General features: G+C 39.4%; 1 protein-coding gene across 1 annotated transcript in view; it reads right to left on the bottom strand.

Annotated features, from left to right (window-relative positions):
- Positions 1-1,014: 1,014 nt before the first annotated feature.
- hpse2 (heparanase 2) overlaps positions 1,015-21,269 on the bottom strand; it is a 66,805-nt gene continuing 46,550 nt past the window's right edge. The window contains exons 7-12 of the mRNA XM_074645814.1: positions 15,014-15,107; positions 13,842-13,948; positions 13,532-13,646; positions 8,740-8,885; positions 6,470-6,616; positions 1,015-3,651 (exon numbers count right to left, since the gene is read on the bottom strand). Of these exons, the coding sequence (XP_074501915.1) occupies positions 3,489-3,651; positions 6,470-6,616; positions 8,740-8,885; positions 13,532-13,646; positions 13,842-13,948; positions 15,014-15,107 (772 nt within the window). The 3' untranslated portion in view covers positions 1,015-3,488. The remainder of the gene's footprint in view (positions 3,652-6,469; positions 6,617-8,739; positions 8,886-13,531; positions 13,647-13,841; positions 13,949-15,013; positions 15,108-21,269) is intronic.

Genomic DNA, 21,269 nt, shown 5'->3' on the forward strand with positions numbered 1-21,269 from the left:
AATAATATTTTTCCCTTAAAATGGACCAGGTGTGAACGAGTCTGGTTTGATTCTTACGTGTCAACACTGTTGGCCTGTTTGAAATGAACCACACGCGAAATGAGGAGACTGTTCCTGAAGTTAATTTCTGAGACCAAACATTTCTGCTTACATAAAGGCAAAAAAAAAAACCCATTTCCCATGAATGGAACTTAAAACAAAAATATAATTAAAGGTACATGCTTTGGATCAGGGCTCTTGAAGTGCCGCCAGTGTTAATGACTAACTGTCATGAAACTTCAGTACAGTTCAAGCCTCGTCTTGCTTTCTATAGAAGTCAGTGCAGCGCAGATTTCACATACCATGCTGGGAGAATCTGAACAAGTCAAAGGGCACACTAGATCCTTCATCAGATTTTGATTGTCTGTGCATCAGTATACACTGAGCCAGGTCTGGCCCAGGTTCAGTCTGTCTGGGCCAAAGCTGAGGTCTGGAGGTTTAGCCCCATCCTGGCTTCATGTTTCCCATCAGCAGCTGTCTCATGCAGTGACAAGACAGCACTCTTCCCACTACAAAGACTTGCTCCAGCTGTTTCCACATCTGGGGCGCCACAGAGTGTAGCAGTTTGTGCAGGATGCCGCTAGAATGTTTTTATTTATGGGTTCTTTCTGTAGAAGGGCATATTTGCATTTTCTTTGTGCTCCTGTGCGGGCATCTATCATCCTCTCATCTCTTCAGTGTCTCTTTCTTCTTCTCCTTGAGACCATGTGCTTCTGCAGATCCCTGTTATATCCTGAGAACTGCTGAGGAGTCGGGCTGTGTTGCTCAATGTTAATTCACACGATGGGCTGTTTATACCGAAGTATCCTCTCTTGTTTGCAACATGGCGAGTTTACAAGCAAAGTTTGATGTCGTTTGACCAGCTGACAAACCAAAATCTGAGCAGGAATGCAGGTCTTGCTTTAGTGCAGATTGTGGCATGATGAACCTGTCATTTTGACTGAAGCGTATACAGAAAAAGCACAACTTCTTAGGTATTTGTAGGTGTTTATTATCAATGTAAACTTTTTTTTAAAGAAAAATAATATATAGGCACACTTTACATATTAAAATAATGCTCTCCAAAAGAAATATGAACATCTCTACATTAACTATGAACACATTCAGAGGACAAATATTCTTTATATTTAACATGTTCGGGCACTGAAGTTGCCCCTGATTATCTTCCACCATGTAAGAGTGTAGAACTGTTATTGGTCTTATTCATGTCAGGGACGCTGGAAGTGGGGGTGCTGAGGGTGTTTTTTCTGTAGGCCGAGGAGGGTGAGAACGAGGGTGCTGTAATTTATCAATACAATGTTCACGTCCTGCAAAAGCAGGACATAATATCACAGATGAGAGTGAATCATCTAGCAGTCATTCTGTTAGAAAGCCGGGGTAGATCTGTTTGTTTACTAATGCGTGATGTGACGCGCTGATAAAACCATGTTCAGGTTTCTGAATCTGCTCTTTTGATTTACAGAATATGATTTTACAGGGCAAACATTGTCATAAGAATTAAATGTTCAGATGTTGTCTGTAGTAATAATAATGGTACAAAATGATGTAAAATTGCACTTTTAAGTCAAAAACCTTTATATTTTCTTGGGAGAGGACCCCCAAACCCTCCCACTCCCCATACCCCAACGGCTGCACATCACCTAATCCCTCTAAAAACACAAAATTATTGTAAAATGTTGTTAATAATTATTAAATATAAACAATCCTGGCCATTCAAATTAAAACAAAAAACATGAATGTCGCGCAGTATTTAGTATTTAGTATTTAGTATTTAGTATTTAGTACGTCATTATATAGACTGACTTCCAGCGTCCCTGATTCATGTCAACACAGAGAACATGATGTCTTTACTCACTCTGTGATTTTAGTCTGGAGAATAACAACCCAATCTTTAAATAAGATGGTTAACATATTTTGAAATATATATATATTTAAATGTGAAACATGGGTTATGAACCACCATTTTAAGGTAAGTCCTTTTCTTGCTGTCTGCACCTGACATTTTGCATCTTAACACAGTCACCCCATCATTTAATACATATGGATTTTTCTTTAAAGTTGGGGCATTAGTTAGTTAATTAGTTTATAATAGAAATATAAAGACAAAGCAAAGAATTTAATCATATAAATTAGATGTATACTGTATGTAAGTAGACATATCAAGCACTTATTTTCATCACTCTTTTTATGTACAATACATCATCTAATAATATACGACGGTAAATCTGTACAAAATTATGTAAAATATATAATGTATATTTAGTACAAAAAAACCCTAGCAGCATAAAGGATTATAAAACGTGAGATCACACTGAAGATAGTGAGAAAGGTTAAATACAACTGAAAAAAATTGTATTTTAGAATTTTGGGAATCAAAAGCAAAACCCAGATTTTGTGTGGATGCAGGCTGCATGTGAGGACGGATGTTATTATGGATGGGTTCATCTCATTGTTCTTCAGCTGCAACGCAACACCAGAGACACATCCTGGCTATTGCACTCTGCTGTTAAATTGATAGAAACCTGCAGCAGAAAAGCAATACTGCACACAAAAACAGCCTTTAAAAGAGGCCGATTTTCCCTTGGAACCACTTGATATGAAACAAAGGAAGAAACGTATACTTTCAGAGGAAAAACGGACTGGACAGACACATCAGTAGCTTTATCAATGAATCTCACACACACACACACACACACACACACACACACACACACACACACACACACACACACACACACACACACACACACATACACACACACACACACACACTTAGCTAGTCCGCACATGACCTTACACACACCATGGCGTTTTCTCTTTGTGGAAAGGATCAAGTCAAACTGAAGTTGACTTGTGTATGCTTCAGAAACGCTGCCTGTTCAGAGTTTTCTCTCAGTCGGGTGAAAGATTAGAAAAAAAGAAAACTCTTGGCCGATGCAGAAATAACAAACTCTAGGTTTTACAATCCAAGAGTAGAAAACATAGCTTAATCAAGTCAAAGAATGTGGACTTTTATGATACTGCATGACTTCATGCAAAGCCACAAAACAATCACTGTTCACACAAGTCTTTTAGCTGATGAGGAGTTGCTGGTGACAAGAATAGAAAAGTGTTCAGTGCAGCCCTTTTTATGTGTCTTGGGCAAGTCTTTCTTTGTTGAACCAGAGAAGACGACGAGGGAAGGGCCCGGTTTATTTGTAATTTAAATATAACCATTGAAATAACGGTTGAAGAGGCTGCAGACTTGTACTGAATTCAAGCCATGTGTCCACTCTACTGAAGTGTCCTTGAGCAAGAATGTGGTATTCTGACTTCCCTGTCTTCCGGGTAAAGTGAAAAAAATTTAAGAGCCGCACCGTTTTTTAAGCTTTTGGTCAAACTGGCAGAGGGTTTGTGGTTGGGTAGACTTCTGAGCATCACTCCTACAGCTCAGGGACGACGGGTCAGTGTTATCTTCGGCAGGCGTATGCATTAATGTTTTTGATGACATAAAAGCCTACGGTCATGGGAGGCATGGCTATTGTCCGTCCAGCTCTCAGTGTCTTAGGCTTCAACTCCGGGAATGTCTCATTGTCCACCATGAGCAGCTTCTCCCCGTTCAGCTGGACGTATCTGCAACAAGAGCAGAACAGGAAATACAGACTGCATTAGTTCACCTGCCTTCTGACAGCAAAACGCACCTTCAGTCTTTCAGGGTTTAGATTCTTTCAGTTGGACACTTGGGGGTGCTGTTGTTACAAAATTGTGATTTTTGAGTGGAATCTACAAACCTAAACAGTTTGGAGTCAACTGCAATGAAATAATATATTTTTAAGACTTCAAGCAAACAAAATATTGTACTTTTCTAAACAGTCATTAATACTATTTGCAGTATAAGAGCTTAAGAACTATTAAAGTACTAATAAGAATATTTTAAATACAGTTTTCAAAGACAGATTGTTCAAAATATTAATTAAAAAAAGTGACTCTCCTGCTTACATTGAAAGGAAGTCCTGGGTGGTCTTCTTCATTCCCTGATGAATACTTGTTGAATCGAAACACGTTGTTGTTCTCTATGTCTCAATAAAGGATTTTTAATTCACAATCAGAGCGCCTCGGATGTTTTCCAGACTGCCATCCTAAACCAAGGACTTCCTTTGAAAGCTCAACAGTCACTGTTTTTTTTTTAGTTATTTGACTTCTTGCTCCATCCTTGAAGAGCATCTGGTTTGTTACTTCAACGTTTCCAACACAGTTTCCTAACCCAGTGCAGCACTCCCTATTTTTTCCTCATGTTCAAAATATTATTTTGATATAATTTAATTTGTCATGTTCCTTAAAATTACCATTGTGTGAGGCACGGGTTGCTATAATATTTATATTCACAAACCAAAATGTCACAGTATAAAAGTAAATTAAAGTGATTATTGCTTCTCTTACCATAAGACTTTTAGAAGTATTATTGAAGAGTAGCTATAACACGTCACAGTCATAAATTAATGTCCACCCACAAATGGATTATGGGTTGACTATAAAGGAAAAACAAAAAGATTGCACAATAATTAACAGGATTATAAAAATCCAGCAGGAATATATCATGAAACGTCCTGCATAACAGTCAGCCTGAGTAGGACTTTCACTTTTTTATTTAAAAATGTATTGTTTCTATTTATTATTACATTATGGTAATATGTAATAATAAATCTGAAGAGAAATCATCTCCTTATACTGCATTTGTACTGTATTATCACCTTTAACACACAACTTTTCAACTTCAAAGTGCTGCTGTTATTAGTTGCCGTTTTTATTATATTGTTATACTGTAAAGTTCACATTAATTTAAGGATTGAGGCCAATGGTCTGGATATTTTTACGTGAACCTCAAATTCAATAAAATATCAAATAAAATTATGCTCAATAGGGGGAAGTTATGAATCAGAGTGAGTTGCCCAAAGCTTTCCTTGAGCATGCACCTGGAACATGGACCTGGCCAGAGTTAAAAAGTCCCACTACTCAGACAAATTTATAGACATCTGGTGTTGCTAAATTCTTCATAAAAGTCTCCCTGCGCGGCCTGTGGTAAAGGAAAGCACTTAAGGCCTGAGAAAGGACCGTCGTTAGCTTTCTCTCCTATTAATTACCTTGTAATCCTGTTCTAACACCTAAAACATCCTCCATCATTACGCTGTTATTGAAGGATCATGCCTGAGCCGCCATTAAGGCCGTATGTCGGTATCGTATAACACACACACACACACACACACACACACACACACACACACACACACACACACACAGTCCTGAGTCATTAGACTGTTATTCCAGGATTTGAGGCTTAAGTCTGAGTCAGAATAACAGACCAAAGGCTGAAAGGAGATAGGACGAGACTGAAAGCATAAACTTTATATTATAAGGGACATATTAAAGGCAATATGACTTATATTACCTCGATACATGAAGTCTATTATATCATAGCAGATAAAACATCTGTCGCAGGCTATAAAAACACATCCAAACAAAGGGGCGTAAACACATTGAAAATCTGTGAGGCACTCTGGGCTCAGTCAGTGATTCCTTTTAAAACTAAGTTGGCACTTACACAACATACTTCACACTTCATACATGCACACAAACACTCACAATACTACTAACAAAAACAACTACAAATCTGTACCATTTTCAAATTATAACGTCCGTTTCATACGTCTTGTGTCTGTTTATTTTGTTGCAACATTGTCTGTCTAATTTGTCAGCTGTTTGTACGATGTCACACTGACAAAATAAATAGAAAAATAATACAAATTGGGAAGTTTCACGAAAAGCAGTGCAATATATCATGACAGTCTGAATTAATAGTTAGCCTCACTGAAAAAGGAAAAGGGTTTATTCTTTATTTGCTTTTTGCATTTTTCTTTATGTTGTCTTAAGCTATCTATAATCTAGATAGACGGGAAGAAGTTATTGCCTGTAAGCGTATATTTGCATATTTTGTGGTGTGTATTCACACAACATGCCGACTCAGCGTGAATTATAGAGCTCAAGTCCAACACCTACGGTGGTCTTTAAATGTATTGTTAGTGTTTAACAACCTATTAAAGCTGGGAAAAAAAATAAAATGATTGAAGACCCATTAGGTTGCTTATGAATTTCTCATTATCCCTAGTCCTCATCTCAAAGCCTTTCACACCTTTGCAAAAAAAAAAAGTTTGAAAACTGCTTCAAAGAAGGTTTTCATCATTAGAGGAAAAATGACGGGACTGGAAGAGTTGTACGGCTGTGTTGGTAACCTGGGTCTCTCCTCAGTGCGTTTGTCTTGTTTGATCAGCATGAATGAATGGAACGAGATACTCTATAACAAGACCACATTGTTGTTTGGATAGAAAACCATTATTCAATGCCAGTGTGCATGTGTATGAGACAGAGAGACAAAGACAGAGAGGTATATACTAACTTGGCTCTGAGTCCGTCAGTGCCGTAGGGCTGCAGCAGGTACTGATGGACCGTATTGTTCCGTAACGTCCCCGCCAACTTGATTTTCTTCCGCGACCGATGCAGGTTGATGATGTAGATTGTTATGGACCCTCTCACGTAGTTATGACTGGTGCCGTAAAGAAAATGACGAACATCTCGTTAATTCTCAAGACAAAGACAATCAGGAAGAGAAAAGGCTCGTCTCCACATCTGTTCATAGGGATTCATTATATATTACATTGCCATGTTGAATACAATTCTCTATAATTAAAGATGACTACAAAGAAAAGAAAGCCTTTGAGATTTTTATCACATATAGTAAGAGGATCAAACCACAACTCATTGATCTAATCTGGATCAAAAGGCTTGCAGTAAAATAATAAAGTAAGATAAAGTATGCTCAAGAGCGGAATTCCACTAAGCAGCATGTTATCATCTATATTTAGTATGAACCATAATAAACCACGTTTCATTTTCAAAGCCTTTATCATCCCCATAAAGGCTATCTGATGCAGAAATCTGCTTCTCTTGTACAGTGTCCAATAGTAGAAGCTGTCGATGTAAAAGCCCAGGGTCAGATGAAGGGTGTGAATGCGACGGGCAACACTTCTTGAGTTACACAGACAACAATGTTTGAGTCCGTCTCCGGAGAGCAAAGCACTGGGGACACAACTTGATAGGGATACTGGCCAGAGGTAAATAACTAAGCGAGACAGATAAGACAAACATGATAAAATCTAATAAGGGCCCAGATATGAGGACAAAGACAACACAGCTGTAGTGAATACCACATGTCGGCCTCGGTGTTCAGGGTCAGGGCTTGTAGACATCTCTCCCTGTTACCACCTCTAAAATCTCATATCTCTAAAGCAATCTTGGGTTTTGGGCTCATGGTGAGCCATTTATTTCATCAACCCTGCACGACTGCCAATATTCAGTATATATTTACCGAGAGAAATAAAGTATTGTACTGTTGACGGGACTGCTGTGCGTCTCGCTCTGTGTTAAACTCTGGCAGCCTCGTCTCTGAGAAACGTGGACCGTGGCTCCGAGTGATAGATCAGTTGCTTAGATGGAGGGAGAGATAATGACCTCTCAGGCCTTTCAAATGATGAGGTTCTTAGCGATCCAAACCGGGAACATAAACATGTGTTGATGCCGTTTGATGTTGGAGCGTCGCTGGAAAGCAACAAAAATACCATGCAAACCGCTAAAAGGGGTAAAAGGGCAGCGAAAGTCAAATATCTAATCTGCAAAGACTTTTCAAACCGCTGACTGCCTGAGCACATTTACAGTCTCTGCTGTCTTACACAGTGCAGTCAAACCACTAAGACGACGAGGGTTCGTCCACTTAAGGGCTGACTGTGTAAAACCGCAGAAATGATGGCGTATGAAAAGTTGGATTCAGGACGAACTGCTTTAGTGCTTCGCTGTCTGATCAGATGAGTCGTTGGCTGATTGGGGCGTTGAGTGGAGCTAAGCGCATGCCATCTCTTTACTGCCAAATTCACCATACATACCAGCAGTGAGTTGCTGAAAAGAATTTAAAATATTTGCGTGCATGTCATCAGGCCTTGTGTGTGTGTGTTAGTTACGCAACTCCTGCCCGGTTATCGACCATCTATCTGTGCAACGCTCCACTATTTTTCGACGAGATGCTGCACCTGTAAACGAGCCCCGTCTGGGATAAGGCCGTAAATCTAGCCTGGTGCTGACAGCCACTGGCCTGGGTTAAATGATAACCTTGAACAGGTCATGGTGGCACTCTTTATCTCCTCCCGGCACAGACCGCCTTATTGTCCCTCCCCCTCGAATACCCCCCCCCAGCCAATCCGAGATGGGATAAAGGACTAGCACACCTTTCAGCGGCTCTTTGACAGCAGGGAGACAGAACCCACACACCTGATAAGTGATACCCGTTAAGTTTTATAGGCTCAGAGCTGTGAAAGAGCGGGTGTCTGCGGTCTGCTTATTTATGGGAAGCCGAATGGGCCGCCTTGGGATTTTGTTCTTCCCCTCCAGACACTGAGCCCCAGGTGTTTGCAGGAACACGGAGTAGAAAAAGTTAGGCAGTCTGTTTTCCATCTAAATCTTCAAGGACATGCAAGTATTGCTACACATCACTGAGAGTATGAGAGGATGTGTGCTTTATCATCTGTCAGCCTCAAAAGAAAAGTATATCATGATAATGTTACTGTGTTTAAGTGCAGGTTACAAACTAATCCAACGTGGGTGAGCTGTAGAGCGTACTTGTAGTAGCTGGTACAGTGGGCGTAGATACGTAGCTTGTCTCGTATGACTCGTCCTGGTTGCGGCTTCCGCTGCAGTCCAGCCACCCGCACGGCCAACACCCTCGGACCAACCAGACGCTTGAAGACCAGAGAGAACCAGTAGTCCTGTAAGGGCAACACCACACAGACACACACTTCACATTACTTTTATGACAGTATAGGTTCATTTTATCATCATAATGCTCAGGACAGGATTTACAACATGGTTGTAGTTTTAAAGGAACAGTGTGTAACATATCTGGGGATTTCTTGGCAGAAATGGAATATAATATTCACAACTATGTTTTCATTAGTGTATAATCACCTGAAACTATGAATCATTGTGTTTTCGTTATCTTAGAATGAACCATTCATATCTACATAGGGAAAGGGTCCACTTCACGGAGTCCGTCATGTTTTCTACAGTAGCCCAGAATGGACAAACCAAAAACTGTCTCTAAAGAGAGCCTTTCGCATTTTACGTTACCTGAAGGCCCCCGTAGTTCTCTACAGGCTTGTGAAACTGTGGTAATGTAAGCTGCAAAGTGCAAAACCATGTTACTGCCAGCCGCCGTCTGACTTCCATTGCTCCTAAGGTAGAATTATTATGGTAAGGATGACCTCTGAGTGAGACCAACAGCGTTGGCACGGTTTTGCACTTGGCGGCTCACGTTACCTCCGTCTTTGAAAGGGAGGAGTGAGCGGAGGGGTACTCAGTTGGTTGCAATCTGCAACCACATCACTAGATGCCGCCAAATCCTACACACTGTACCTTTAAGATACAATGCAAAAGCAGGCAGGTGTGGAAAGGAAGTTTATAACTTATAAAAAGACTATATTCAGTATGATATGGAAAGATGGCATAACATTTGTTCTGATTGGTCAAAAGTCTTGGTACAGACATACTTGGGGTAAATATCTAACAGTACAACTTTGACATTTATTAATAATCAAAGTCAGGATTTTTGAAAAATGAGGAAAAACACTAATATTGTATTTATTAATGTTTTATGAAAACACTGCATATGTGAGCATATCTTTGATATTCAACTTGCTATGAGTTCATAGATACCAAATAATTGATTGTGCTCCTTGTAGTTTCTGAGATGCAGCCATTTTCTTATCATACTGTATCTTTGGGCACATGGGACTACTGTTTTTTCCCTGAAATATAATGGAGTCTATTGCAAAGTAGTCCCATGTGCTGAAAGACTAGATATAGTATGATAGGAAAAACTCACTTTTCAATAGTTTGACTGAACATGTTTTCACGTTTGTGAAGAAACCCGGAGAACACTTCCACCAAAGGAAAATATTTAGTTGCGGGCACAAATGGGTTAAAGACTTGATCTGACTGACAGCAGGGAAACAGTTTAATAGCATTGCCAACTCCACTGTAGTTAAATTGAAGGGCAAGACCAGCAATGTTGGACTCTGGATTCCCTTGAAAGGAAATATTGCTAAAATCTCCATTTTGTTTCTTCACCCATAAAATGTCCAGGTAGATTAAGTTTAGCAAACTGTGTGAATTAAGAATATGCTAACAAAGCATCTAGTCAGCGACATGGTGAAAAAAGAGATATATTTCACAAAAAGTCCAAATATGTCAGCGCTTTGACACTTGACATCTCGTTGGAGCTGATCGCCCCATGTAACATGTCACATTGTATCGCACAACCGCTGACCCGTTTAAAATTGACAGGTCTTAAATATGACATTTTTACAAAATATTATGCTCCATCATGAATTGCTGTTTTATGTTATCATTGTTGAGTGGTCCACCATACTGTGTCTCACTCTATAGACTACACAGACTCAACACCTCTCCGAGAGACCCAGAACAACATGTGTTCCTCAGGAAGTTCCCATGCAATCCTGCATATGGCAACATTTAAGGGCTTCTTTTTTCCATGCAGGCTTTAACTTAATTTGCTGCCAAGGCATCGAAGAAACAGAGCACAGTATGGAACTGTATAGTGTTGGCCACAGGCAGAGGGATGGATGGGTGAATGTATGGCCAGAGCTGTGATCTGTGATTATTACATAGTGTATAAAACAAAGAACAGTTATGAGTCTGGTCTTTTATGTGTACAAGATGGCCGGAGTGATGTTTTACTCTTGCTTTGTGTTTAAATATCAAAGCTCAAGTAAAATAAACCATCAATAAATTGATTATGTGATAAAATCCTCGACCAGAACAGGACTAAAAACTGATTTTTTTGGGGGGGGGGGGGAATCAGTTGAGGTCCTAAATCCACTGCCTGTTTCCCTGTCTAATTGCCCGTCTGTCTCCCTGTCTTCTTTCCCTGCAACTCTCCAGACAGACAGACAGACAGACAGACAGACAGACAGACAGACAGACAGACAGACAGACATCAACCGGTAAAACAACCATCACTCTGAGATCCAATCCAAATACCATATAGACCAAGAAACAGAGAGAAAGACACAAGTAAAACAGAAACTGTCAAGGACTCAAGAAAAGTAAAACTATACACCAGAGACCAATCAAACCTCAGCTGCACAATTAAAGAAATAAAACAAGGAGAATAACTATTAATCTTTAGTGTTTAGCTAAATAAGGCAAATGAAAGTCAGACGGCCTGGTTGAAACGCTGTTAATCCGTAAGAATCCAGAGATCAAAGTATGAGGTCATAATATTACACTGCATCTACCACTGAAGTTAAACATTTCAGTGTTTTTAATTTAACTAGATCCATGAAGACGTTAACAATCTTCTCTCTAATTGGGTTTCCCATAAAATAAAATAAAACAAAATAACAGCTGTTAAAAATGAAGAGAAAAACACATCCAGGAAAAGGTAACAAAGTATAGGCTAACCACAATATGCAGTCATGAAGGTTTGCAAGTCGGAAGGTTCAACATGGGTATTTATGTGAGGGCTAGACAACTGTATGCTGGAGTCGATCGCAGCTGACATAGGACGAAGGCAGGGTACATCCTCGACAGGTCTGACACATAGAGACAGACAACCATTCACGCTCACATTCACACCTACGGGCAATTTAGAGTCAACAATTAGCCTGCATGTCTTTTGGACTGTGGGAGGAAGCCGGACAATCCGGAGCAAACCCACGCTAACACGGGGAGAACATGCAAACTCCACACAGAAGGGGCCCAAGCCGGATTTGAACCTGCGACCGGTGCCGCCCCACAACTGTATTTATTCACCTGAAATATTTTCTCTCAGAGCATCTTTTCAGATGGGAGCAATATGCCTTTGCCTACTGCCAGACACTAAATACTGACATTTCTGTTCCACACTTCACTTTAGTTTAGGACATTTCAACCCAGGAGACAATGTATGTAGAGAGGATGATTGGGACAGAAGAGCAAGTCAGAAAAAGGTGCATGGGTTCAGTCATTCAGTAGGCGGGGGTTTTCACTGGATTCTGCCAATGAGGGAGTCATCCTATAGGAGAAGGGGCCAGGTCATAAATTTCCCATGCAGAAGACAGGTTGGCCGTGCAGTGAATTGTCTCAGCAGGTAGGCCGCTGCAGCCTCTAGACATCCAGCCATGTTTAAAGCATTGTGATCCTAGCGGGAGACCGTCATTCCCAGAAAAATAATGGAGACGATGCGGGAAGAAATATGAGGCCATCTCGATTGTTACATATCTTATAGTTGAAGTGAGGCAGAAGAAAGTTCATGCCGGCTAGAGAGAACTAATGAGGGATTTAGTGAAATATGAATGTCAGATTTTGTAGAAGTGATTAGTTAAAAAACATGAGCGGTTAAAATGGTATTTTGGGATTGCCAATGCTCATTCTGGCAGCTATTTCTGACCAAAGCAAGAAGAAAATAATCTTGAATGATAACAAATGTTTTATTCCATCATTGTTTCTCCTTTATGGTAGAAACCACGATTTACTGTGCATGCCGTTAATGTAAGCCTCTCACCCATGCCCTGACTGAGCTTAATATAAAAGCCTTTTTTTACGAAGTTAATAAATCTTTTTTATGAACTTAATCTTCTTTATGAACTTGGCACAATTTTATAACTCCTTCACACTTCTAATTTATTCCCCCCGAGCAAAATGAGATCAGTTTAACAAGAAGATAAGTCCCCTTTTTTAAAAGAAATAAATTACCAAGAAACATCTCACGTTGAGCTTTGAGTACAAAGAGGGAACATTACGACCTGGAAAGTAGTCCTTCCACACATCTGTGTTGTTAAAATTCTTTTCGCTTCATAGGCCAATCATGCACATCTAAATAAAAGAACAGTGTGTATCAGATGATTTATATACCGTGTTGTGGACTAAGCTTGTTGTATCTCCGTCCCTTCATGATTCAGACCAAACCCTGGAGGAACTTGGGATTGGGCAGTTCCATTTCACACAGTGTTGCAGGCTATTTTACCAACATGCCTGCGTATCAGCATCTCAGGTTGCAGATCTCTCACCGGCCGACTGTCCCGCACAGAGAAGCGCACAGTTGTGATGGGGGTTGAGGGGAGCAGTGACACTGTCCTGAGCTACTGACAAAGGGCTAAGGTTACATGGCATTTCGCCCCCGCGTCTAAGCACTCATCACCACTAAACGCCTTTCATCTCGCCTAATAGCTCCCACGGGAAAGAGCGAGAGGTGCCATCGAGGCACTGGGTCTGCTACAGAAAAGGTCCAGAGCGCAGCAGGACTGCTCCGGTCAGATCCTTGTTATTATGATGAAGAACGGTGAATTGAGGCCCTGACAATGAGAACCAAGAACCAATCTAGTCATTGTTGAACTGAAATGGAGAGACTCACGGGTAAAGGGTTAAAGGTCTGGTCCACAAGGTGAGTGTATCCGTAGTCAAAGAAGGAGTGACGCAATACGACATCAATCCCCTGCACAGCGGCCATTCCCAGCGCGTTCACCCACCTGGAATACATATGAACACAGAAAACATATTAGGAATGCAACAGCAGAGCCTTTGACTGCCAATAATACATAATGCATTGGGATTAAATACTTTATTTCTTATCTTGTTCAATTTATTAATATTAAAGGTATCATTATATACAGAACACACCACAATGGTTTCTTAAGCAGCGACGGTATGATAAGAGTACTTACAGAAAGCCAGCAGCGTATGTGTCAGAGAGATTACTGATGCCTCCTGTCCACGCCGGCCCCAGTCCACCCAACCACACCTTCTTACCGGGAGTATGTGTGTTCACAACCTGCATTGACAGTGATAGAAACGCAGTTGTGTCAACAAAATCTACGCTGAAATCAACTTAGTGAAAGCTCCAATTGGAATTCACTTTTGGGTCTTTTGAATCAATTCATCAATATCATTAAACTTTATTTTAAAGGGTGACGTCGCGAAACAGCTGCAAAGGAAATTGCGAAACATCAGTGTACCTTTACGTCCACTACAAGTGCTTATTTTTCAGTTGTATTAGTCAGTTGGACACAAAAAGATGGGAAAATAGGGTACAGGATGAAAAATACTAAAGGTACCCTTTAAGGATAATTACAATAGGATCATAACTTTTTCAATACAAGTAAACCAGGTAAATTGTCACAGTGCTGAGGAACCTTTTTTGTTGTACTGAATGCTTTTCTAATACTGACTGAATTTTAGAGTCTGCAAGCTGATGTAAAGACATTACACCTGGCAATAAATCACTTCTTCATACGCAAATAGACACAGAAACATACTGATGCACACAGAATAATAATGCACAGGTACACAAACCAGAAACACAAAAACCTGAACTCACTAAATTCAGTTAAGTGGTAATTCACAGAAGAATCACACTCTCATTACATTTCATTGAATCTTTTAAGTTTCGTTCTTGGGAGTGATTACTTCTTTTTCCCCGAGGCACCTTGGCGCTGTTCATCTTGTTACCTCATAGTAGAGACAACCGTTTCACCCCGAGGGCTCACTCTTGTTGTTAGCACATGTGGCCTTATCATCACAAAAACTAGCTGAGGAGGGATGCATGACCCGGCCAACTCAAATAAAATGCAAATATTACTCAAAATTAAAATGAGTTGTTTCTTGACATCAACCCTTGAGATGGTCTGAACAACCTGATATACGACCTCTGAGATACACACCAGATATTAATCAAATCTTGTATCTACAGTACAGCTCTGGAACTGACTTATGGTATGCATCGAGCAGGCGCTTCAGAAATAGTCTATGTGGATGTATACAGTTTTATTTACATACATAAACTATGATTATTCATAGTAGAAGTTATATTTCAGGACTTTAATGGAAACTTCTGTACCTTGGTGACTTTATTGATCTGCTCCGTCAGTGTGTCCATCAGACGAGTTTTCAGGAAGTCCTCCACTTTGTTCACTCTGCCGTCCATGTAGTAACTGTGATGGAAATGCAACGGAAATGCTGTGAGAGAAACACTCTGTACACTCTTTACAATATGAGCAAACATCATCTTTATCATCACATTATTACAGCACAGATGGTGAAAAATAAACTGAAATGTACAATCTTCATTTTGATTCTCCAGTCACCATCCACCTGCCTAACCTGCTCAGAGTCTGATACTTGTATAAATACAATTTTAAATTAATTTAAAAAAAAGTTACAATGTATAATTAAAACTATATATAATATAATGTTATGATATCCATTTCCATGTTGGACAGTCATGAAACACACAAAAAAAGGCAATTTCAAAGGACCAGTGTGTAGCAATTCGAGGGAACTATAAGCAGAAATGGAATATAATATTCATAACTATGCTTTCATTAGTGTATAATCACCTGAAACTAAGAATTGTTGTGTTTTTGTTGGCTTAGAATGACTCCACCATGTTGCACCGCCATGTTTCTACAGTAGCCCAGAACGGACAAACCAAACTTTGGCTCTAGAGAGAGCCTTTCACATTTTTACATTACCTGAGGGCCACCGTAGTTCTAGAAGGTAACCCGCAAATTGTTGAAACATGCAAAAATGTGCAAAAACTCTCGCGAGACTCGCTGCCCGACGACTTATCCTAAACTAAACCATTCAAGGTCAATGCCTAACCTTAACCATCTCGCTACAGTATCCCAATTTGCAGGTTACCATCTACATACGACGCTTGGGAAGGGAGGGGTGAGTGGAGGGGTATTCAGTTGGTTGCAATCTACAACCTTGCCGCTAGATGCCACTAAATTCTACACACTGGTCCTTTAAGTCAAGTCAAAAGTCTTTACAATCTATTCACCAAATCAAATTTACCATGGTGTCTCCCCATTAGAAAGACAAACTCCATATTCCATGCTATAAATTTTTTTTGAGTTTCTTTAAGTCAAACCTGTGCAGTTGACAATCCCGGTACCATCTACCTCCATTGCGTTGGTAAATAATATCCTATTATATATTATAATACCATATCACACTACCAGGCAGGTCAATTGCATGTTAAAACAACAAGATAGTAATTTCACATATGCAACACTAACATGGATTCCCTATAAACATTGCTGCAGTTCATTATGAACTGTAGGTTCCAAATCCAAACCACTAAGTGTGATTTTCATTGGTCTCATAGATGTAGAACACAATGCATCATTTTACTACCCCAGCCATGATGAACAGGCACTGACATATTCAATTATACTTAGTGACAATCCAGTTCTATGTGGGATTGCATAAAGGGGGAATTGGAAGCACTGAGATTTCAGACTAAACAATGCTGACATGTGTGTGTGTGAGAGATAAAGACACAAAGAGAGTTGAATTTAAGAGAGCACAATGAGAGAAGAATTTATTGAGCCAAAGTCCTGAGGAACATCATCACCCTGTGGGCAGACAGAAAGCCTCTCCAAGATCCGCTGCAAGCGGCCAAGAGAGAAAAATAAGAAAGCAACAACCACATACTGTAGTTCACGTGTCAGGTACCATAAAACACATTTACATCTTATTGCGCTGCAGAAGGGGAAAAAAAAATAGTTGTGTGAGACTCAAAATTAGGGCTCTCCTCGACTAAAGAAACTCTTAGTGAACTAGTCGACTAATCGATCAGTTGATTTAATCGACAGATCTGTGAAACTGAGTTTCTCCACAAAGAATCATGCAAAAGCAGTACTTTAAATCTTGTGTTTACCAGAGATGTGCTCATTAGTTTCTTGGAAATAAGTCATTCAGCATGAAAAAAGCATAATAAATGACTAATCAAATAAAGAAATCTCAGTCGACTAGGGGCACTTTAACAAGCCAACATTTAATCCGTTTTAATCAAACTCTGGTGCGGTTCAACCCCTGGTGCGGTTTGTTTGGGTGTTTGTGAACGCAGTAATCATACTCTGGTGCGGACCAAAACAACCAGTCTGAGGACCATTTCCAAGCGAACCAAAACACAGACTGCCTGAGCGGGCATTTGTTGAGATGGACACAGGTAAACGACAGGTTAACATGAGTGGGAGAGGACCTGGACTTCCGCAGAAGTCTGATGTTTGCTTGACATCTGGGCTGAAGAGAACATACAGAATATGCTAAATAAAGTTAAAAAAATAAATAGTGATGTTTATAAAGTCATAAACTGGATGAGAAGGGATTCATGTGCATAGTAGATCAGTGCTGAGTCAAAGTGAAAAAACTTCAACAGCGAAATATCAAAGTCCGCGATTCCCTGCGTAGAAGTGGCAGCTCTCGAGACGAATAAGATAAATTCGCTCCTCCGTACAACCCCCCTCAGCAAATATTTTTTTTTATTTGGTCCACTTTAATTTGTGCACTGTGAAACTGAACCAGACTAAAAAGAAAGCAAACAAAAATTATAAATTTCACTCTGATTTGGACTAGCCAAACGGACTATGGCTTGTGAAAGCGCCCTAAATCCAAAACAACCGATTAGTCGACTAATTGACTAAAAGGTGGCAGCCATACTTAAAATCTAACTGCAATGTGTCTTGAAACAAAGGACAGCCAACCTATCAATCAGTCAGTCTGTACATTGCATACTCTCTTAGGTGAAGCTACTTATGATAAGTTATTTGAAACATAAAAAAGCATTAACACTGGGAAAATGCTAGAAACAACATTACAAAGAACACACAACACTACAGTTGTAAACACATTCCCTGGTTTAGTTACAGAAGCAAACAGTGTCCCGAATCCCCAAACTTCCCGTGTTGAATTTCAAAACTTCAACAGTTTGAGAGCGTCACTATAAAATAATCAGACAGTGTATCTTAAAGTGTTTTAAGATTTATTAGCCTTCTGATATTCATGGTCAAGTGAATCCAGATCTTACAGGATCTGAAAGAGGAAACATTATCACTCAGAGTGCTACTCAAACAACTTTCAACCTCTCATCGAAAGATATTTAAACTAGGCCTGACCTAGACCAAAGAAATTCTTAGTCGACCAACACTTGATCTAATAGAGTTTCTCGGCAAAGAATCACACAAAAGTGCCACTTTAAATCTTGTGTTTACCAGAGATGTGCCCATAAGTTTCTTGGAAATACAGTAAGTCACTCAGCATGAAAAAAGCACAAAAAAATTACTAATCGACTGAAGAAATCTTAGTAAACTACGACCAAAACTACCAATTAGTCAACTAATCGACTAAGAGGGCTGAACTGATGTATATTAGTCAAGAATGTACCTGCTTCACTAAATGTTTATAATTAAAGTTGTAGTTGACAGCCGCAACCATCCAATGCTAACTTCATAGGTATAAATACAAAATGATAAGAATCTAATGGGAATATCCAACCCTGTAGGATGATCCTTCACTTCACATCACCTGGATTTGCAGAATGACATCATCATCATCATCATCATCATCATCATCATCATCATCATCATCATCGTCATCATCATAACGGTGGAAAATTATGTTTGCAAATTTTATAACCCTGTGATGTCATGTAAGGGCAACAACACTGGCCTAGAAAAGACTTGTATCATTTCCAAATCATTCGCTGCACATAAGCAGAAATTGCATGCATGAGAGTAAAATGACTCATAGAGGCATTATTTTCACAGCACCATGACAAAATACAATAACAGAAACAGATGCAAAACCTGTTAATTAGAGATTTAGAAAATCTGTGACTCATTGCAGAGCAGATCTCTCTTCCGATTATTCAAAAGCAACAAATGTTATTAATCAAATACCAGATCGGCTCAGCTCAGTCCTGCTTGAAGCTGCAAATGTTTTGTTCCAATTTATCTTTTTTTCCCCCAAAAATCAGAGAACACTCCAATAAAATTATATTATAGAGTTTATAATTGAAGTAATCCAGTTGCTTAAAGAATGATAATCAACAGCACATTTCTTAACCAAGAACAAATTTAATGGGGGGATAATGCAAAGGACGATTTGCACTGTACCGTGAATAATAAGGCCAGTAGAAGACCATAATCATAACAACTGCAGCATCAGATTATTCCAAAACAAATGTCAAACCTTTTTGTTTGTCTGTTTTATCTGATGTGTCAACAAAACTGCTGAGAATAGAGCTGAATTTTATTCATGTGGGGTGAAGCAGTGTTGCAATCTGAGCTTAACCTCTCTGGAAAAGTCCCAAGCTCCTGGCCTCAAACTATAAACAACGCATGGATTAAGTCATAGCTTTACACAAATTATTTGGTTATCCTGTCATCTTTCCAGAGAGCTCACAATAATTCTTGAGTCCAGATCCCGGGGAAAGAAATTCCAGTTCATATATGGCAACAGAATAATAAAAGGAACATGTTATTATAGCTACAGTATATCTTGCACTGCAAATCAGTCCTACTGGGAATTATGGCTACGGTCTATAAAAGCATAAATTAACAAGACAAGATTTTCTTTCTTTACTTAAGTTTGGTGGTTCATTAGAGAAGAAAGCCCATAAAGAAATGAATATAATGAGAACAGTTTTAGTATACTGACAAGGATTGAGGGGATCCTATTCATGAAATTGCTCAAGGGCTCAAGTCTAAGCTCCTAAAACAGAACCAAAAACATTTCCTTTGTTCATCCACGATTTGGCATGATACTAAAGCTGCCAGACTGACCAGAATTCAATAAAATGAAAAAATGAAGCGACACTGTGTCCAATTGTTTTCAGATAAAGATCCACTTGGTTGGCTTGTTTTACGCAGCTCTCGCTTTGCCAGCACCGCATCAAAGACAGCTCTAAACAAAACTATCTAGCACTCTATTAACACAGAAATACAGTACAGACTACAGAGGAAATAGATGTGATCAAATGGAGTATTGATACCAAAAATGGAAAAAAATACTCAACTGAAACTATAAGACCAACATTTAAAATTATAACTAGAGTATATTTACAGTTAAATGTACTAAATGATCAAAAGTACTGGAGAATAGTGGTTACTTTCACATTAATGTGTTGCATTAATGATCACAGAGGATTTGTTATTAATTGTTTGGTTGTTGCAGTCCCAACCTCCAAACCAAGTTTGTTGTTACACGTCTTATTAAATTTAGTTATATCATGCTGCGTATTTTAGTGTCACAAAGTGTTTTTTTTCCTGGTGAGTAATGTTAAAATCCTCTGCATGACTTCCTCCCCTTAACTTCCAAACCCCTATTCTGTAAAAACAAACAAACAAACAAAAACAAAACAGGTAACTACTGTAAAGCTGTGGTGGAGTAAAATGGAAATATTCAAGTAAAGCATGAGTATAGTCTATAACAGTGTTTCCCAAACGTTTTTTCTGGGGACCCACTTTTTAAAAATGACATCCATCACGACACAATTCGTGAGGAGAGTACATTTGTGTAAATGAACATTTCTGACCATTTTTACTGCCATTTCAGCATCACCTCACATTATCTATAGAGGTAAACCAGCCATTTCAAAGAGATATACAATTGATAAATCCAGTGGACAACTCCGGGGTCTGAAAAGTGAAGCCAAAGCAGAAGTGCCTTAAACTTGCATTCTTTCTAATAGCCAGCAGGGGGCGACTCCTCTGGTTGCAAAAAGAAGTCTGGTTGTATAGAAGTCTATGAGAAAATGATCCTACTTCTCACTTGATTTATTACCTCAGTAAACATTGTAAACATGAGTTTATGGTCTCAACCGCTAGTTTCAAGCCTTCTTCAATACAGCATGATGTTCATTTAGTAAATTATGATCCCATTTAGAGTCAAATAGACCATAAAGCAGGGTATGTTTTAGGGCGGGGCTACCTTGTGATTGGCAGGTTGCTACCACAGCGTTGTCCGGTCTGGGAGTTGTCTGTGTTTTCGTCTTACAAATTTAACCCTTTCACAGTGTGTTTTCAGTTCATGAAAGTTTCATTATAACATTTTCGTCGCCCTAAAATGTCTTATTCAGTATTCGGTTGTACTTAGTCCTACCTTGTCCTGTCACTGGTTCTGGTTGCAAATAACCAAGATGGCGATGGCCAAAAACCAAGACGGCGAATGGCCAAAATGTCGAACACAAGGCTTCAAAACAGAAGTCCACAAGCCAATGGGTGATGTCACGGTGACTACGTCCACTTTATATATACAGTCTATGGATTAATCGCAACTTTGTTTTATGTATGTGTTATTGAAAACAT

This window comes from Sebastes fasciatus, chromosome 9 (genome assembly GCF_043250625.1).
Source record: "Sebastes fasciatus isolate fSebFas1 chromosome 9, fSebFas1.pri, whole genome shotgun sequence".
NCBI lineage: Eukaryota > Metazoa > Chordata > Actinopteri > Perciformes > Sebastidae > Sebastes > Sebastes fasciatus.